Consider the following 15,760-nt stretch of genomic DNA (forward strand, 5'->3'; position numbering starts at 1 on the left):
TGACTGGTTTTCGTAATATAAAACCATTTTCCCTCCATATGAATACGATCCAACATTTCTGAAAAATATCCGTTAGTTAAATTATGATTATTTTAGATACATAATATTTTTTTTCATTATAAAATGAAATTCACTCTACATGGGAACCTCAATTAAAAAAATTTAAATATGAAAAAAGAATTAAATATTTTAAACATTGCAAAAAGTATACATGACATTTTTTAAACTTGGGCAAAGTATTTAATTATGTTTTGAATTTTTAATAAACTATCTTACTATATAAATGATTATAAAAATATAAATTTCTTCTCACAGTTTTATCAAAATGGTGAAATAGTCAGCCACCCAAGTAGCATGATAAATTGTAAAAAAGGTATTAAAAATTACAAATACTTTATTTCAAAACATTTTTACATTATTTAACAGTATAATTATATGCAAATACACAATGACTTAGATAAAATAATTGCCTTTATTCACATGATTAAACGTATTTGTCATTTTATATAAATTGATAAAATAATCTAGAATTAGGAAAATATTAGGAAATTTTCTGAGCTCCTAATTTTTTTGGCTTTGCTAGCTGTCGCTCTCTTAGCCTCTGTCTGCGTTTCTCCTCTCTAACAGTTCTACTATTTGCTTGCTTTTCAACAGGAGATTCTTCTATATTTTTCTGTACAGTACCTGAAAAGGAAAATGAATTAAATATGGAAATAAGTTTCAAACTTTTTATTGAATCTTATTTTTAATCATATGTTTATGTATGAGATTATGTCAATTGCATATATCACAAGTGTGCTACTTGCAAGGAAATACATCAATATTGACTTTCAGCTCACCGCTTATGAATTAATTATGGTCTATTTGGAAAAATTTTGGATATATTAAATTAGTACTTGGAAAAATCTACTTAGGCCAAGAAAAATTTTTAAAAGTAAATTGCCATTTACTTACTTACCCCAAATTACTCATGAAACAGCAATTCTCATAATAATTGAATTTCAATCATAGCCATTAATTAAGCAATTAGACACTAACAATATTATTATTCAAAATCATGAAGATGAACTAACTAATAATAACAATTGCTTATTAATATTTTAATATATATAACATAAATTGTTAAAATTCAAGTTATGCTATAGTAATACAATATGAACAACAGTAATACTGAATGAAATAAAAAATTTTTTAAACTTATTTGTATTCTGAAAATCAAATGCAATGCATGTAAATTCATAGTACAGTACAAAGTCCATAATCCAGAATGATCTATAATCCGGACCTCAAAGCCACAAACTTTTTTTTTTGTATGCTTTACGCATGCATTGACGCATGTGTAAAGCATGTGTCAGGTTGGTTAACCAAATTAAAAAATCGCCATGGTATAAGACAAAAATTTCAGGTGAAAAAGCTTCAGCTGAAGCTGCTGAACAATTTGCAGATGAATTCATTGAACTCATTACTAGTGAACAATTATCTCCAGAACAAATTTACAACGATGATAAAACTGGTCTTTTCTGGCAAAATGTACTGCGAAATACCTTGGCAACCTCTACAGAAAAGGCTGCAACTTAAAGATTCCAAAGCGAGACTAACAATTTTAGTGTGCGCAAATGCTGTAGGTACGCACAAGTGCAAACTTTTCGTAACCGGAAAACATGCACGACCTCGAGCATTTAAAGGAGTAACGATTTTCAACTTTATACATCGCACAAATAAAAGAGCATGAATGACACAAGCGTTGATGAATGATTGGTTTGAAAATCATTTTACACCCGAGGCGACGTTTGACTTCGGTTAAAATGATGACTCAAAAATAGTCCTGATTGTTGACAACTGTTCAGCTGATTGCTGACTTCACTTAAAGTTTTGGTGAAAGATAATGTATCTGTATTATTCCTCCCTCCAAACTGTACATCTATCATTCAGCCTATGGATATGGGAATGGTGCATGTGCTGAAATGCAAATATAAAGTAGCATTTTAAAAATCTATGTTAAATTTCTTGAACGATTGGCAAGACTATTCAAGGCTTTTTGAAATTTTATTTCATAAATTACGGTTTCATATTTTTAATTGTATAATTTCTGCATGGCATCTTACCAGATTTAAATTGATGATCTATAATCCGGAATCGACGAAGTCCCGACGAGTCCGGATTACGACTTTGCACTGTATATTTTGGAAATATCACCACAGTGAAGAATATGAAGCATTTTAAACTATACCATTGAATATATATTGAAGTTCTGATATGATTTTTAATATTATGACATGTCTGCATTTCTTTGAATTTATTATGATTAAATGATATTTAAAATTAATCACTACACCATATATTATATGGAAAAATTATGGGTTAACTTAAAATAAATATTAATTATTAACTTTATACTTTCTATTTGTTCATTCACACACATGGACAACACATAGAAAAGCATGTATTGTTGGTTTATCACTCAGTGATTTTACTTCTTATTGACAATAGACAAAAATTTCAAGAATTACAGGTCAATGTTAATAGTGACATCAAGTTTTTAATCAGCATACAAAAAATGCAATAGTGCATTTCAAAATGACATATTGCAAATAATGTCCGCGTTCAATATAACAAAAGTGATTTAAAATTGGAGGGGAGAGGAAACTTACTTTGGGATTAATTTTGAGTAAATCTATGAATTTGGTACTTTTCAGTTAATGGAAGGGAACATCTTTTTAGTGCTAAGTATAAATGTTCGCATGAAATCGAATTAAGTGGCAACAATTCTAATGATATGGAAAACTTCATGAAATGAATGACAGTTCTATTAAATCTAGAATAAAGGCAAAAAAATAATACAAAATACATTTTACCAGATTAATTTCGCCAATTTATCTGTTTAAGCTGTAAAAAAACATAGGATAGAGATATTTCTGGATTGATGTTCATTCTTCCTGCTTATGGCACAGCTATTCATGATGCAATATTAAGAGCTACTATATTTGGTACTTCAACAAGTGGCAAAGCACTGTAAATTTTCTTTAGTGTAGTTTTTTAATAAAACTCTTTTTATCATTTCAATGGATATCTTTTTTCCCCCTTTTTAGTCTTGAAGAAGACAGATCTGTATCTGAGTGCCCTTGACAATTTCATTCAAAATCTATACTTCCATTTTCCAACTTGATAAATATGCTTTAAGGTATCTCCACTATTACTCACATAAAACTACCATATGTTATGTTGTTGCACTTAAAATGTTAGATTTTGAATTTTTCATGTTATAAAACACCACCAAATTACATCAATGCACTACAAGAGTATTAAAGTTTAAATGTCTCAGCATGAGATTAGGAAATCACTTGAGTTTTTGATTGTTATATGATCAGATAAACAACACATAGAAACAAGGCAAAAACTGATGCTTTCTTTGCAGAGTATAAACTTGGCCATGAAACAATGAAGGCAGCTAAGAGTATCATCAAAGCACTTGGAACTGACATGAAGAATGTAAAAATCATATATAGCACAATGTCTTAGATCCAGGATGTTTGAAACTTGGGCTATCCTGCATTTTTGATATTTAAGGATTTTAGATCATCAGTTTAAATCTAGTAAGATGACATGTAGATATGGCAACATCAGGGCTTCACTTATTGTTTAGGCCAGACAGAAAAATGCTACCCCCAACAGGGCCAGTGCCAGAGCAGATGCAACTGGTACAGTCATACCGGGTGTAAAAAATTTTAAAAATTAGAAGAGCATCAAGCAGAAAAAAATAGGGATGAGAGAATTTTTAGAATTTACTGACAGGCAGTATGAAGAAAAATTTAGAGACATTGAAATTTTTAGAATTTAAAACCTGAAGAGACTACACCAAGTGGCAAAATGTGTAGCGCCATCTCTATCACAACCACTCAAAGGCCAAAAGTGTGATCCTGACCAATATCAATACAACATCAATCAATGCATTCTCTTGGCTACACTGTGATTCCTTAGCTATTGGGAGTTTAAAAGTGACATGAAGAAATTTCAGTTAGTCCAGAGCAAAATCCCATTTATTGCATACCTGCTTTCTTTTGTTATTATATTCTCTATTCCTAGATTTTGTAAGGGCAATTTGTTTTATTAGCTTATTTTATTTACATATTTATTTGATCATTCTAGATACTGGGCATCCAGATTTTGGACTTTATATGGAATCAATAGTTAAAAATTTGGATCCAAATATGATCCTTGCAATTTAACATATTAACTTTCCAAACCAAATACATTTTTAACTGAAATATTAAAATTACAGAAGATTTAGAAATTGTCAGAGGTCTGCATTGCAACACAAACCTTGCTTCCAATACACCATCTTCTGGACCTCGATTTTTAAAAATACACCTATCCTACAAAATGTTACAATACAAGACAGGAAACTTGATTGAGCCATTCATTTGGATTCCAGTTGATGGGCTCTCTATGAAAACTCTTACCTTACTAATGTACAAGCATGGTTTTTAGTGTATCAAGGTAGAATATTTTATTTTTTTTTTTGTTTTAAACTCATTTTAACCACAAATGCCTTTTAATTCTTCAATAAAACACCTTGAAATTTAATGGAACAGTACTTATCCTGCATGGTTTGCACTTCCACAGTAGACTTATTTTGACATCATAATTTGATCAAATTCAAATTTCTAATGATCCCAATCAGAAACTGATATAGTAAAGTAAGATAAGAATAAAATACACAATGTTCATTCAAAACTTTTATAACTGTTTTCGAAATGCTAAATTATATACAATGAAGGGAAAAATTAAAGGAACAAGTACTGGATCATAAAGTTATGTGGTATTTCAAATTGAAGCTTGTTTTCTTATTATTTTATTAAAACAGTACAAAGTCTGTAATCCGAACATCCATTATCTGGAATGATCTATAATCCAGACCTCAAAGCCACAAACTTTTTTCTTTGTATGCTTTACGCATGCATGTTTAGCAGAAAAAATGAAGCAACTTAAACAACTTAAATTGAAAGAAATGTTTAATAAAGTAAACAAATAAATATTAAGCTTTTTTTTTTTTTGTAAATTTTGATACCCTTTAGATCATAATTGCTCTTTATTTCATAAATTAAGGTTTCATATTTTTAATTTTATAATTTCTGCATGCCATCTTACCAGATTTAAATTGATGATCTATAATCTGGAAAAAACCCTTAATCTGGAATCGCCGATGTCCCGACGAGTCCGGATTACAGACTTTGCACTGTACTTGACTGAAGTGAAAGGGCAAATATGGGCTTTTCACACTGTGCAATTCTAACAGCCCACACAGTGGCATATTTTTTTTCCCAGTGCAGTGCTACATATGAAAAGGCCCAAACTACCTTTCTGTTTAATTATGATATTTTAATTTAAAGCAGGGAAAGAAATATTAGTCAAGACTACTTGTAAAATTTGTGCCACATATGGGTATTTAATGCTATTTTTGATGGCATAGTTAAACGGTGGTTTAAAAAAAGTTTGAGAAGTTTGAATGCTGAAATTTCAGCTTCAAAGATGATACTTGTCTGGATGATCAACCTCTGTCAACAAAAACTTATCAAAAAAGCTATATCTAAAAATCCCCCATTATACAGTTATATTACATATTCCAAAATGTACAGCGCATGTTCATTTAAAAAAGATTTCGATTGTATGCTGCTATGATGGTTTGGGTAACCTATACTATTTCAGAGCAGAATATGCTTGCTTGAATTTTGGCATGTGATTTTTTGCTGAAATGAAATAAAGAAACTCCATTTTTTAAAATGCTCATTACTGAAGATCAGAAACTGATGCTGTACAATTATGCTATAAATCATGGAGTAAACCAAAAGAATCTCCTTTAGTAATATCAAAAATGAAGCTGCATCCCCAAAGAATATTGCATTGTATATGGTGGGGCAACAAAGGAATTGTAAAACATGAATTGTTGCCAGTAAGCTGCATAATAAATTTGGAAAAATACTTCCCAAATGGCAGTTTTTAAAAGTTTCAAGTTAAAGTTTTTAGACCTTGCACATGCATAATATCAGTAGAATACAAAGAAATAAAATCTAAAAATGGCATAACTGCTTAAAAGCGTATATTAATGGTTTCTGATACAAATATATTTGAAAATTTCTGCCCTTTAACATGTGTCAGAATTTCTTAATCACAGAATAAATTGAAAATAATTCCCTATCATATGCAGACCATTTCTAATGACTTTTATTCAGTTTCATCAAGAAAAATGCTATAGGTTCCCATGTTTGTTTAGATAACTACATATAAGTACTGCCTATTCCAACGTCTGAAGCATCTACCCAGATGCTTAACTGGGCTTCGAGAACAGGGTGTCTCAAAAGGCTAGCCTGAGCAATGGCATTTTTGGCAGCAATAAAGGCTTGTTCAGCATTTTCGATCCGTAAGAATTTTCCATTTCGTAAGAATGATATATTTCTTGTTAATGATATGTCCTTCTAATAATTTTATTAAAAAAGAGAAAGGCAGCAATAAAGGCTTGTTCAGCATTTTTGTTCCAATTTAATTGTGAGGATGAATCCTGAACACGAGAATAAAATTTCTTGTTAATGATATGTTTTTCTAATAATTTTATTAAAGGAGAGAAAAATCTGCTTTAGGTGTGAAACATCTACAGAAGTTAAACATGCCTAAAAATCGGTGAAGTTATGTGACAGTGATAAGAGCAAAAACACTTTCACACACAATAAACCATAAGGGTGGGTCTTGTGCCATTTCTCGTACAATTGATCAAACTATTGAGGATAAATTGCTTAAAGAAATTGAAAAATCAAACATATTGATAGTATTTCCCTTTCTTGAGGTCACTCACCAAATCTCGGAGATTGCAATAAAGAAGTAGTTCCAAAAGAAGAGATTATTGTATTTGCTCGAGGATCATAGATGTTTTGGAAGCAATTGTAGAGAGCACAAGTGTATCAAACCTTGTTCGTGGCAGGGAAACGAAACCAACAAAGAACAGAGATTTTTTGCCTCAAATTTCATGTCGCCTGTTCATTTGTAACCAAAGAACAAACGTTTCATTCTTGGTTGATACGGGCTCTGATTCACAAAAATGTAATTGGCTCCAACAAACACTTTTTACAGCTAATTCTTCAATTATTCAAGTTTATGGTAAAAAAACACTTTTTTTTTTATTTTTTATTTCAAACTGAGATAACAGTTTACTTGGACTTTTCTTAAAGCAAATGTTAGTACACCCATTTTTGGAGCAGATTTCCTCCACTTCTTTGAACTGGTGCTTGATTTTGGAAACAAATGTTTCAAAGATTTAAAAACAAAGTTTCAAACTATAGGGTGCAGGAAAAATGTAGATATTTATTCAGTAAAACCTGTCTTTAGTCATACACCTTATCACAGAATTAAAAAAAAATTCCTTCCATTACTAAATTCACAACACTGTTCATTACATCATAGCTGGTTGCAAAACCTCATGGGTTAGCCCCAAATTGTTAAAAAAATAGCAAAACAAGAATTTCAAAATATGATGCAACTGGGACAATTAAGCCGTCGAGAAGCAATTATGCATCCTCACTTCAAATGATTCCAATAAAGGGAACTTTAGAATGGAGACTTGTAGGAGATTATGGTGCGTTGAAAGCACAAACAATAAAAGATAAATACTCTATTCCATGCTTGGCTGATTTTCCTGCTGCATTGCACAACACTCAAATTTTTAGTCATGTTTACCTGATAAAGGCATATCATCAGATACCAATCTACCCCACTCAAATTCAAAAAATAGCCATATGTACATCATTCGGTTTATTTGGAAGTACCTGTACGCAATTCAGGTTATGCAACACATTCATGACTTTTCAATGTTTTATAGATGAGGTCACACAAGATTTAGAAGGTGCTTATGTTTTCAGTCACTGCTGATAGCCTTTAAAGATTCTGAGGAATACAGAAAGCATCTGAAAGCTTTAGTTTCAAAACTTCAGGAATATGGTCTTTGTGTAAATATTTCAAAATGTACCGCTGGCCAAACATCTATAGATTTTTTAAGTTTTCCCCTTAGTGAAAATGGAATTGAACCTCTTCCTGACAGAGTCAGATGTATTTTAGATTTCCCTCAACCTACTGATCCTAGCAGTTCATATCATATTGAATATTCTCATTGTATAATCAGACTTTAAGCATACATAATACACAACAAAAATTACTCTTTTACTTCAGGAGCAGAGATGTGTATGTTCCCTCGATAGCTGGTCTCTATTCTCTCTCTGTGCTTCTACAAAAACTTCTCCTTAGGGCTGCCATATTTATCAGTATACACACACTCCTTATTGCTATCACCGCAGAGTTGATAGGTTATAAACCGGAATTTGAACGGCATGTACATCAGACATTGTGCAAAGTTTAAGCCAAAATAAAAGTAAAAATTCTACTCATGAAAATGAAATAAGAATGATAAGTAAAAGACAAAATTATAAAATGAGTTATAATTACTACTCATCTGTGGTTCGGAGAATGAAAATCAATGTAATCCATAATTTTTTGAAATGACCAGTCGTCAAAAACGAAAGTACAGTCAAATACCGAAAATCCGCTGACCTGAAATCCGCCGACTCTTGAAATCCACGTTGCCTCTCAGAATATAAACATTCAGTTTATAGGTTCTAGAAAATGCAACACTGAGTACGAAATATCAAAGAAAAAAAAATACTGACTGAATAATGACATCATAATTACCAAATAATAATGAGTCAAAACGGAAATACCAAATTATTGATACAAAAAAGTTTAAAAAAATAAGATAAAATAAATAAGATAAGTTTTTTTCCCCTCTAATCTGCATCGAGGTAAAAAAGCAGACAAGTCACTCAACTCTTTGTTCAAGTTCACAATTCACATTGTATTTTCTGAGCTTTGTCATTTAATTTCACGAGATTGTTTAGTGCTGCCTTTTTTTATCAAGATATTTTGTGGATAAATTAAGAATATTTTTAATTTCAGTCATTTTTAATACAATGACAGATAAGAAACACACTCGTGATTTTACTGCTTGCAACGTTGAAAAACGTAAACACGTTGCACTGATGGTAATGCAAAAAGTGCAAATTCTGCAAAAGATGGAAGCAGGTGCTACTCCTCGATTTATAACAGAATGCTATGGAATTGTGATACGATTATGTATGATATACAGAAAAATAAAGAAAAGCTGTTGAAATTTTACAGCAACAGTGATTCTAACACCGGAATCTGAAACAGGAAATCTTTGCATGAGGCGAAATTGGCAAATCTCGATGCTGTGTACATATAACACAATGAATAATATAATCAATTTATATATGTAATAATAATTTAATGCATATAATAAATTATTGCAATAATGTACATAATAATTTAATTAAATGTATCTAATTCTATCTGGAATTCTACTGTACTACTTGCCATATTTCACAAAGCCTCTTTAGTGAAGTCCAGATGTCATCAAATGTGGAAACCCATGGTGTTATCTACTGATCCCTCTGGCTCATATCACATTAAATATTCTCACCGAACAATCAGACTTTAAGCAGACACAACAAAAATTAATCTTTTATTTCAGGACCAGATATGCAAATGTTCCTTCAACAGCCAGTCTCTATTCTCCCTCTGTGCTTCTATAAAAACTTCTCCTTAGGTTTGACGTATTTATCGGCAGACACACGGGGGCACAACGCGCGTTCCTTTGCTATCACTACATTCCTTTGATATGATGGGTAATAATACATTCCTGGTTTTTGCTATATTCTCAATGAGATTGTATAAGCTAATTAATTCACATACATCTCAATTCTTGACACCTGGCAATTAAACTTGTCTTTAAACTAAACGCTTTTATCAATGTTTATATACATCATGCAATATCTGTACTATAATTTTAGTGAAACAGCAAAATATACACTTTGGACTTTGGAAACAAGCCTAAATATGATAAGATAAATAAATTTAGAACTCATGCAAAATATTTTCAGATGTATTCAAGATGAATCTGTAGAATAATTTACTTCTCGAAAAAGAGATCTGTATCAGACTCTTTCAAAATGGACAAAAGCTTTTCTCTAAATTGCCATAAAGAGTTGAATTCTATTTAGTTTAACAGGGAGGCATATATTATGGAGGGAAGGAGGCTAAAAAACCCAATCATGTAAAAATAATAAACGGACTGAGAAACTCAAAAAGAAATTAGCATCACTTAAAATTAAATTTTCATTACATTTGAAAGCAGAAAAGGAAACATGTATATTTTTTACTTTTACTAGATTCCCATGTTTCCCAGTTTTCAGATGAGTTCCAGTCATCATTGCCAGGAGAAGGCTGAGATTCATCTTTGCTTTTGCTGGCCTGTTTTTGAAGACTAGCAAATGGATCTTCTTGTTCTTCAGGGAAGAAATTCCTCAGTTTTTCTGCATTCTACAAATATTAAATTACATATATTTTACAGATTAGAAATTTGGAGAAATAATAACTATTAATCATTAAAGTTGTGCAAAATACTGTGAAATTAATTAAATAATCAATAATGAATGCAAATTAAATCTTTTCAACTAGCAAACTTACTAACAGGAACAGACACAAAAGCAAATCAATACAACAATATTAAATAATACACAGAAATAAATATTATACAAAAATTCCTTGATCTTTTCCAAGAAGAGGACAAATGAAATTTCAACACAGGAGAAGATTAAATCTTGGTGAATGAATTCAAATAATAAAAAAGTTTTCCTTACAAAAGTAAATTCTTTATTGACTTTATGTTGTTTAATTTACCTTAAGTTATTTAATTACTTAAGCTTTCTTTATTTCAACTATTGAAGCTATTTCATAATTAATGCTTGTCATTTGATTCATATAACATACTGCTTACATAATGCTCCAGCCAACAAAAATTAAAATTAAAAGTCATACTTAAAAGTCATTAAAAGTCATTGTCTTAATCAGACAATAAGGATGAAGTAAAACCATAACTGTAAACCATTCTTTACTTAAACTTAAATATGTAATATACCTCTTTCTCCTCATACTTGTACCACTAAAATGTAATCTGCTGCTATCTTTCTTATTCAATATGCATTATTAAGATAAGAGAAGAAAAAATGCATCGATTCAAAAATGGATCCACATACTGCACCAGTCTAACTCCATTCATAAAAAGAACTATTAAATCAGTCATGGCAGTTGCTACCTCTTTATGCATGAGGTCTATCATCATATTCTTTGTTACCAATTTTCATTACACTCACACCTTTATAAGAAAGGTGTACAGTGCAAAGTCCAAAATTTGGATGTCCAATAACCAGAATGATGTGTTACCCAGACCTAGTGTAGATTATTTTGTAATTTTTCCCTCCCTCATACAATGTAGAAATGAAGAATATGATGCTTAAAGAAAAGCAAGCCTGCTGTAGAATGATTTTTCCCCCCCTATTTAGGTGAGATTTATTTTGGTGAGAAAGATCATTATTTAACACAGTACTAAATTGCTTCTCCATTAAACATATGCTGACTAGTGAACAAGATTTCCATTTCAGCATCTGAGTTGCTGTGGGGAGGGAGAAGACATAATTTTTCAACCTTATCTAAACCTGTACATACTGATCCTTTTTTGTTAACACAGCAGTGATGAAGGAAGAAAATTAGATTTCATTGAGCTCAGATAGCACTGTGAATTATGCTGTTTCTTATTTTTTTTTTTTTTTTTAATTTTAAGCCACTTATTATTTTTTGCATCTATTATTGTTTATCTTATCAAAATTACAGTTTTAGTAAATGATAACAAAACTGTTTCTTTCTTTTCTTGAAACTGTACATCTGTCAATCACCACAAATCGAAATATCGAAATTTTGTTTACTCTGAAATGCACATATAAAACAGTCTTTTAAAACTCAAAGCCACACTAAGACCATCTGTGAAGTTTTTAAATATTTTAATATAAACTATGGTTGCAAGATTATGAGAGGACTTGTTTGCATATTTTTTAAAATACTAATCATAATGCACAGCCAACTATTAAAGTTATTGATAATAATAGCCATGAAAAGATTTGAACTGATAGATTATTTAGTGGGAATTCTTGATGCAGTAGTTATGGGACATGAACAACAGAAGATTAACTTGACAAATTATGTACTTTATTAACATAAAAAACTAAACAATTTATATTGAAAATAATGTTTAATACAAAAAATTGACATTGACCTTTTTAGTCTAAATTTTTATCTCCTTAAGGTTATAAATATGTTCCATTATTTCACAATCAGCCATTCATACAATTGATGAAATAAAACCTGGAAATTTCTGAAATCTGGAATTGTCGAAATCCTGATCACTCCAGATCTTGAACTTTGCACTGTATAGATATATATTTATGAGAAAGAAATTAAGACTTGAAGAATAAAAATTTAACTTTTCAAATACATTACATAAAAACTAGAATAAAAATTTAGCTGCAATATCCGAATTTGTATGATGAAAATAAAAGTTTTGAAATTGATTTAAAGTAACCTAGCTGATGTATTTCAATCAAGTCAGTAGAAATCCATCTTTTATCCCCTCCAAAAGGAATTTGTTAGCTCAGTACATCATGCAATCACACACACACAAAAAAAGATTTCGAGAGAGGATTGGCTAAATATTTAAGATTGGAAAAACTCCATTATGTACTTTTTTTTATTATACAACAATAAAATCTGCAAAATATAGTTTAATAAGATAATAATAATTACATACTTCATTAATAATATAAATGTTTTTATTTACTTTTAACTAAAAATAACAAAAACTGTAAAAACACAATTTATGAAATAAATGATGGAATAAATTCAATATTTTGATTACATGAAATATATTTTTGCTACTTAATCCATCCACTACTAAGAAATGCAAAAAAAAAAAAAAAAAAAAAAAAACACCATAGAGAAGAAAATGGAACACAGACAGAAACTTGCATGCTGATATTATTTTGGGCATAAAATGATGATTTGATTTTGCAACTACCTCTTTTCAACAGCATATTGTTATAAAGATACTAAGACTAAATTTTAATGATTTTCTTGCTTTTAGAAAATTTCCAGTTAAATTACAACTACATAAATTCAGAATTGAAGTTAAACTACAATATTTCCACCTTCATAAACATACACAAAGATCATGCTTAAATGATCATCATACTTTAAATCATTACTGCAATGTACTAACATTTTGAGACAAAATAAATAATATTAAACAAGATGGCTTCAAGTTCAAACATAAGTTTATTCAGATGAAATAGCCCAAATTTTAAATTTTTGCAAGTGAAGCTGTAGAACAAAGTGAAATACAGAAAATATTAAGCATAGAATGGTGATGAGGTACATAGGCACAATAAAATATGAGAATGGAATAAAACATTTGGCTGTACAACAGTGAAATAAAGATGTAATACAAAGTAACAAACAGTAACAAAAGAAGATAGCAATCCATGCTTATGAACATCTAGCACATGCCTAATCTTTAAAAATCTACAGATAACATGTCATCGTTGTACAGAACAAATATAGATGTTTTGGAAGCTTTAATGCACTTCATTGCAAATGGAATACAAAAATGGCATTGTTCATGTGGATTTTCTCTTCTATGGTTTCATCATAAAAAGTGGTTAATACTATCAGATTCTCAAAGATAGACAAATGCTATGAAAGGAAAAACATTTGACGTGATCAAGGAAAACACTTCATGTTGTTTCTGCAGAACAATACACACCTACACTTGCTCACAACACAGCTTGGAGCATACAGAAAATTTTGCTAAAGTTACCATTGCATATTCTTATAGATTGCTCCTAGCTATTTTCACATTCAGTTCTTAAAAGAGCATTTTAGATGCTAGTATTTTGTACTGATGATGATAGTGGCTAGAGCATACTGTTATTTCCAATCGTCTACAACAGCAAATTAAAAAAGTCCCAGTTTGACTTGCACATACTTTATAACAGCTTGACAATTTAACAGAGAAACACATTTTGCTATAAATTTAATACATAAATAGATAATTTTAATGAAATTATATGTGAAACTGTTCTACTTTTCAGAATAATGTAACACGAAAAACTTGACGGAAATGCTGCTCTGCCAGAAAAATAAGACTACAGGGGTAAGTTTGAAAACACTGAGTAAATGACTATCTCATTAATTTGGCAAGTTATCCCCAAGCTGACAATCATTTTAGTGACTAATTTTTACCGCCAAACTTGGCAACATTTTGATTCAATCACCATATCATGGTAATGGGTAATTGTAATTGAATAACTATAACTAATTTTATGTGCAACTCTAACCATATAAGGTCCTCATATGCCTTCCAGTAATTTCGAGAAGCAAAAAGTACTAGAAATCTCTCGGTGACCAGGAGAAAACTATATAAGACTGAGAAGATCATCAATTTCTCAGTTGTAATGTTTAGTTCAGCTTAAGTTTGGAGTAGTGAGATATCTCTGTGTGAGCTTTCATTTTAGATGTACTTTGCACTGCATTGTGTTTAATGCTCTTAGAAGTTTGCAGTGTAACTACTGAATGAACTCTGTGATACTGTGAAGAGCTGTATGACTATTTTTGTGGAAAGTTCCAGAAGTGTGAAGTGTTTCATTTGGTAAAATAAATTTTATCAAGCTATTACAAGCCTGTACGCACACAACAATATTCTTTGAGTCTATCATTAATGAATGAATTTAAATCATTTATAAGGGCTATTTATGAATAAATTATAATTATTTAGAGTACAAAGTTAAATCTATGGGCATAATATTAAAGCATAAGATAATATACAAACATTTTTATGCAATTCAATGAGCTTATTCCTTTTTTGCCCAAAAATTTTAAATAGAATCTCTGGTAGTAGACTAAATCTTGCTACAAGTTACTCACATTCTATATGGGATATAATGGAATAGTAAAAAAACTCCAAAAATATCATAGCAATTTTATGTACATTAATTCAAAATAATTTTCTTAGTGCAAAACTGTATAGTATCCACTTATTGTTCAAAAACAGTTTTACATCATTAGAAAATATAACATACTGAAGCAACTTTTTTGGATATGGTTAGGTTACAAAATATAGCAATTAAAAAATTTGAATTATAATATATTTCAATAAACAGAAAACTTTCACAAGAAGACCACTTTCACAAAGAATTAGAAACAGTGATTAACTACTCTGAACCCAAATTTATTGCATTTATTACATCACACACAATATGTTCATACGATAAACTCTTACTTTAGCAATATTTGTTTCAGTTTCAAAACTTTCCCATTCATCTTCCCATTCATTTTTATCAATTTCATTGTTATCCAGCTGTTGCTCCTTTTCTTTCAGATCCTTTAAAAAAGTGACTAAATTAAAATAGAAATTTCTAAAGTATATATATTTAAGATTTTAAAATCTCAAATGACCCCCCACCCCCCAAAAAAGAATAGTGGACTCTTTTTTTGGGGGGGGGGGCAACATATATGTAACTAAAAAACACATGGCAGGGAATTTCTCACTTAATTGGATAACTTTTTCAAAAATTTTGAACAATTTTTATTTTGTCTGGTGCTTTTCCGTGAATAAGAATATAAAGGACATCAGAAATATCTATTGCAGGCATAATAAAAAGAGTAATTCACTGAAGAAATGAATTGTTTATTGAAGTTATATAGCAATGGAAATTCCTACTATTGTTTTATCAAACTTTTAAACTTCTTATTTTCA

General features: G+C 30.2%; 1 protein-coding gene across 2 annotated transcripts in view; it reads right to left on the minus strand.

Annotated features, from left to right (window-relative positions):
• Nucleotides 1-376: 376 nt before the first annotated feature.
• The window catches only part of yata (N-terminal kinase-like protein yata), a 100,874-nt gene continuing 85,490 nt past the window's right edge, over nucleotides 377-15,760 (minus strand). The window contains exons 17-19 of one of the 2 annotated variants that reach the window (XM_085827653.1): nucleotides 15,284-15,385; nucleotides 10,278-10,437; nucleotides 377-684 (exon numbers count right to left, since the gene is read on the minus strand). In XM_085827653.1, coding sequence (XP_085683779.1) covers nucleotides 542-684; nucleotides 10,278-10,437; nucleotides 15,284-15,385 — 405 coding nt within the window. In that variant the 3' untranslated portion in view covers nucleotides 377-541. Of the gene's footprint in view, nucleotides 685-10,277; nucleotides 10,438-12,238; nucleotides 12,378-15,283; nucleotides 15,386-15,760 lie in introns of those variants that run through there. The other variant, XM_085827654.1, reaches the window with a different exon arrangement.

The sequence above is a fragment of the Stegodyphus dumicola genome, chromosome 12 (assembly GCF_044657685.1).
Source record: "Stegodyphus dumicola isolate Sdum_Otavi_A_Nest chromosome 12, ASM4465768v1".
NCBI classification, from domain to species: domain Eukaryota; kingdom Metazoa; phylum Arthropoda; class Arachnida; order Araneae; family Eresidae; genus Stegodyphus; species Stegodyphus dumicola.